General features: G+C 37.3%; 1 protein-coding gene across 1 annotated transcript; it reads left to right on the forward strand.

Annotated features, from left to right (window-relative positions):
- Nucleotides 1-589: 589 nt before the first annotated feature.
- LOC120077500 (WD repeat-containing protein RUP2-like) lies at nt 590-1,957 on the forward strand. The gene has a single exon (XM_039031407.2). The coding sequence runs from the start codon at nt 677-679 to the stop codon at nt 1,799-1,801; it is 1,125 nt and encodes a 374-aa protein (XP_038887335.2). The 5' UTR covers nt 590-676; the 3' UTR covers nt 1,802-1,957.
- The last annotated feature ends 4,049 nt before the right edge of the window (nt 1,958-6,006 follow it).

Below are 6,006 nucleotides of genomic sequence, written 5' to 3' on the forward strand. Positions count from 1 at the left end.
GGATGAAAAGAACACAGAAACTTTAAAGTAAAGGAATAAAAGTAGGCGGTGAAATTAAAGCTAAAGTAAAACAGAGATGACGATGCTATTTATCCACATCACATAAATTGCAATAAAATTTTAGGGCAATTATTTATCCACATCACATAAATTGCAATAAAATTTTAGGGCAATTACCTACCAATACCCTAAATTTTAATGATGGTATCAATTTAAATTCCAAATTAATAATTGTATCAATTTAAACTTTAAATTTTGAAGATAATATTAATTTAAACCCTAAACTAATAATTGTATCAATTTAAACCTTAAATTTTCATAAGTATATTAATTTAAATCATGAACTTTTATAAACATATCAATTTAAAAGTTTAAATTGATATATTTGTGAAACTTTAAGGTTTAAATTGATACAATTATAAACGTTTAAGATTCAAATTGATAAAATTATTAACGTAAGGTTTAAATTAATAGATTTATGAAAGTTTGATTTAAATTAATACAATATTAATTTGGGATATAAACTGATATATTGATATATTTTATTTTCGAAATTTTATTTAAAAGAATAAAAAAAAAGAGGTGGTTGAATGGAGGCCGTGGATTGGTTCCAATTCCCAAAGCCCCAAATTTCCATACAATTTCTTTTTTCCCTTCCACTCCTTATGAATGGGAAATGAAAAGCCTTTGCACTCCCAATTCCCCACAAAACCAAAACCCAGAAAAACAATTACACAACAAATTACAACAAAATGAAACCACGCCGCCTCGTTGTGAATGGGACTTCACCCTCGCCGCCGTCGTCTCCTCCTCCTCTGCCATTGGCGCCGCTTCCGACACCCTTGGCGTTGTTGAATTCGACCCTTCCGATTCCCTCATCGCCACCGCTGGAATCGCCAGAAAAATCCGCGGCTACCGTCTTCATAATCTCTTACCGGAGAACATTCATAACGGTACAATTAATCAATTGGACCATTCCCGTGCTTCTGAATTCTGTATCTGTACTCCGGCTAAACTCAGTAGCCTCCGTTGGAAGCCCGGTGTTAATGGCCGGATCTTAGGCTCCGGCGATTACGACGGGGTTGTAATGGAGTACGATCTAGAAATGAAGGTACCGATTTTCGAACGCGACGAACACGGCGGGCGTCGCGTGTGGAGTGTGGATTACTCAATGGTGGATCCAGTAGTCGGCGCGTCGGGGTCGGACGACGGCACAGTGCAAGTATGGGACACGCGCTGCGACGGTGGGGAATGCGTGGCGGTGGTGCAGCCGAGCGTGGTGCGGAGTCCGGTTTGTTGCGTGGAATTCAACCCGTACGGCGGCGCGTTGGTGGCGGTTGGATGTGCGGACCGGAAAGCGTACGGGTACGACCGGCGGAAGATGAGGGAACCGGTAGTGGTCTTTGAAGGGCACGGGAAAACGGTGACGTATGTGAAATTCGTGGACGGAGGGACGGTGGTGTCGGCGAGTACGGACGGGAGTTTGAAGATGTGGAAGACGGAGGAGGCACGTGTGGTGCGCACGTACGAAGGGCACGTGAATGGGAGGAGCTTTGTGGGGTTATCAGTGTGGAGGAACGGGGGTTTAATCGGGTGCGGGTCGGAGGACAAGAGGGTTTTTGTGTACGATAAGAGATGGGGAGAGCCGATATGGGTCAAGGAATTCGATCGGGTCGGGTCGGGTTATGGGTTGGTTAGTAGTGTTTGTTGGAGGCAAGTGGGGGAACATGAATGTACGTTGGTGGCTGGCGGTTCGGATGGCGTTTTGCAAGTTTTTGTCGGACAGAAGAGGTTGTTTTGAATTCAATCTGACTCTACCTTTTAACCACCACCCATTATTTATACTACTTGGTAGGTTTTTTTTTTTTTTTTTTTACTGCCTTCAATATTCCGGTGACATTGATTGATATTTTTGATATAATAAAACTATGAGACGATAGAATTCTTACAGTTAAAATATTAATTTCATCTTTATACTTCTATATTCATTTTATTTTAATCTCAGTATTTTGTTCTCTACTTTCAAGAAAATTAAAAGCTAATTAGTTCTTTACCGTAAGGATTGGGGTTATTGAACATTATTTACACTACTCGTTTTTATCTCTCTTCTCCAACATTGGGTCTGGTTTCTCTTCTCCTTATCTCAATCCACGACATGGCAACCCGACAACCATCGACGGGATTGAGCTTGCTTCAAACAATTTGGTGATCCCTAAGACGGTGGGACATGTGCAAAATTGGTGGTGAAGAATTGTTGTTATTCCAAAGGGGAAGGAAGTTAAGTGAAGTTGATGATGTGTACCAATCAATAATGGACTTTGTCAAATCTCTCTTTCATTCACCCAAGACCTTAGAGTTAATACCATAATTTGTTACAATGTTCATTATCACATGTTTGTATTAAAGTTTTGATCTTCAAGTTGTTATTGGTCTCTCTCTAGAGGGTGGGTACTTTTCTATTTCATCCTATATAGAAAACAAAGTCTTCTGTTTTGAATTAACAGATCTGTTCAAGTAGATTATTTAAATGCTGATGTGGCTTGCTGACTAAGTTGATGATTTGGGTTTAAATTTGTCTCGTGAAGTTATTTTAAGAGATGAACTTCATGAGAAATGAACTCAACTTCATGTCATTTCTATCTTTTGTCTCGTGAAATTCGTCTTGTGAAGTTACTTCATGAGACAAACTTCACATCATTTTTATCTTTTATCTCGTGAAGTTTGTCTTGGAGTATTTTTGATAAAGATTTGAAAATAAAGAAAAAAAAGTTTTGGAAAAGATTTGATAAGATATTTGGAATTTTTGGATTACTTTGGACAAAGATTTCGAATTTTTGGATTATTTTGGATAAAGATTATTGAAAATAAAGAAAAAGAAAAAGAACAGAACTAGAGTTTTAAAATTAAAAGGAATTTGAAATTTAAGAAGGAAGAGGGAAAATTGTGATTTTAAATTTTATCCTCTCTAATTTTAGAGTATGGATAAAAAATAGAGAAGATAATTAATTTAAATTGAGTTGATAAGAGAAATTTAGATTTAATTTAAATTAATTAGATTATGGAATTTCTAATTTAGTTAGATTGTGAAATTTCTAATTCAGTTAGAATATGGAAGTGCAACTCATCCTTGACCGAACTATGTCCAATATGGTTCAATTTCTCCTTTCTAATACACCATTCTGCTAAGGTGTACCAGGTGGTGAGAGTTGTAATACTATTTCATATTCTATCAAATAATTTTGGAATGTCAGATCCATAAACTCTCCACATTGTCAGATCAAAATGTCTTTATTGTTTTACTTAATGCATTTTCAACTTTATCCTTGAATTCTTGGAGCTTTTCAAAATATTCAGACTTACGTTGCATTAAATTAACATACTCATATCTTGAATAATCATCAGTAAAGGTGATGAAATATTCATAACCTCCCATAGCTTTTACATTCATCGGACCACAGAGGTCCGGATGCACTAGCCTTAAAGGTTCTTTGGCCCTGTGACCTTTTCCAATAAAGGGTTTCTTAGTCATTTTGCCTTCAAGGCATGCATGACTCACACACAGGTAATGAATTTTCTTCTAACTCACTTAGAAGTCCATTCTTCACAATCTCTCAATCCTATTGAGATTGATGTGTCCTAACCTTAGGTGCCAAAGTTGGACATTTTTTTAGGAGAAATTTTAAGCCTTTTATGTTGAGTTACTGCAGTCTTAAATATTTATGTGTTATGGAGGGTGTTAATTGCTAACGGTCTTAGCACATAAAGATTATTTTGCAGTTTTGCAGAACAAATATCAACATCATTCTTAGAAGTGAACACTTTATTTAAAAGAAAGTTGATAATATAAGAACATTCAAGCAAACACTTTACAGAAACAAGATTCCTCTTTAAATTAGGAACTATATAAATATTTTCTAAAATAAGAAATTTGTTCTATAAAGTCAACCGGAGACCTCCAACTGCCACAACTAAGATGACGTGCTTAGTTCCAATTCGCATCGTCATCTCACCAGCATCTAGTTGTTGGTAGGAACTAATCCCTAAAAATGAAGAACAAACATGATTAGTGGCCCTAGAATCTATAATCCAGGTAGAATCATCATCTCCATTAAGTAGGTTTCCAATACAAGTAAATCATATTTACCTTGTTTGGCCTTTTTTTTTTCTGCCAAGTATTTGGGGCAGTTCCTCTTCCAATGCCCATCTTGGTTGCAATGGAAACAAATTTCCTTTGCAGTTCTGATCGATTTTTCGCCCCTTTGAGCAGCAACTACAAGGTTAGCTTTCCCCTTTCCACCCTTCTTCTTCTTCCACTTTTTGGTGTCTGAGGAGGAAGGTACAAACTTAGTCCTAGAAGTTGAACCTCTGTGGAACTTCTTAGAAGATGAAGCAAAATTTACTTCACCGTTGTATTCCTTGCTTTTCATTAAGGAATGAAAAGTCTATAGCTCATTGAGCAGAGTGGTCAGGTTGTAGTCAATCCTATTCAAAATAGCATTGCTACGGAAGTGTAGGAAACATTCAGGCAAAAATTCCAAAATGAAGCTTACCTGACTGGCTTCATGGACACTTGACCCATTCATCTCCACCACGTCGAAGTAGAACATTACGTTGAGAACATATTCTTAAACAGATGCCTCTTCTTGCATACAAACATTGAATATGTGTTTCAGTGTATCATGCCTGAGCTGTGAAGACGGTTGTCTGAACATTTCCCTCAGGGACACCATGATCTCACGGGCTGTGAGCATGGGCTCATGGTTCTTGGCCAAGACTTCGTTAAGACTTGCCAAGACATACGTTCGGGCCTTATCGTTTGCTCGTGTCCAATGCTCGTAAGCTTCCTGAACATTTTGAAGAGCATTGGGAGTTGGAATGGGAGGAAAATCCTCCATTAGAACAAAACAAAGATCATCGATGATCAGTATTATGTTGATAGTGTTTTTTCGACTAGTGTAATTTTCTCCCATTAATTTATCTGCGGCGAGCAAGTTTAGTGTAGCGGTAGCCATAATAAAATAATTGCTGAAAATGAAAAAACTATTTACAATTAGTTTACTTTGCATTAAACCACTCAAACAACCAATCAGTTTTAGCAAAATTTTAATGTACCCTAAGTGACATCTAATTTTTCAATGATGTTTCAATGAGGCAGAACAAAATTCACCGTAGGGTGATCAAGTATCCCTTCACTGAAATAAGACATTTTCAACCATTGTACAGAAACAACACCTTGTTACTGTGACTAATAGTCACCATTGTTCGGTCCAGAATCTGTTAACTTTCTTAACAATTCTTGTAAGTGCAACCCCTCATTTTAGGTTCTAGTGTTCCGCCCCAATGAGCCAATTGTAGGAAAAAAATCGATTGGGACATGAAACTAAAGTAACTCTATCCATTTCTAGAGATTGAATAAAATGTCATGCAATACTGCCATCCTTTAGGGGGGGACACCCACGATGCCACGAGTCGATGCATGAAACTTTATTTAACCTAATGAGAGAGGCCGAGGGATGTGCTATCACATGTCCCCCTCCCACTTACTATAGACACTCTCTTCATTCACCTTGTTATTGACCTACCCAAATTCCACCCATAGGGGGACACCCATGGTGCCTCGAGGCTGAGTGTAGATCTCACGGTGTGAATTTATAGGGAAAAACGTGTAGAGGATAAAAAGAAGTATCACATACCCCATTTTTCTCCCACTGAGTATTTTACCTAGGGTTAATTAACTTAGGAAAAACCCAACTACTGATTTTAACTAAGTGAACATTTAATTTTCTAAAAAACAACACTTGTCTTTGATGATTAAACAATTTTGATTGAAGTCTCATTGAAATATTTAATAGACTTTGATCAAACTTGCATGCATATAACAAATCTATCTAATTCACCTTTCCAGGTAGATTCCTAGGTAGGGATGCGACATTTCCGTCAACTTAAGTACTCCAGTCTAGACAGAATCCGCCTTATACAAAAGGTCCCTTATAAATACATTTATTA

Source organism: Benincasa hispida, chromosome 5 (assembly GCF_027475165.1).
Source record: "Benincasa hispida cultivar pf3 chromosome 5, pf3_genome.v1.1, whole genome shotgun sequence".
NCBI lineage: Eukaryota > Viridiplantae > Streptophyta > Magnoliopsida > Cucurbitales > Cucurbitaceae > Benincasa > Benincasa hispida.

Bases quoted from the DNA above. Each gene is read 5' to 3' on its own strand.
- LOC120077500 (XM_039031407.2), top strand. From the start codon at position 677: ATGAAAAGCCTTTGCACTCCCAATTCCCCACAAAACCAAAACCCAGAA.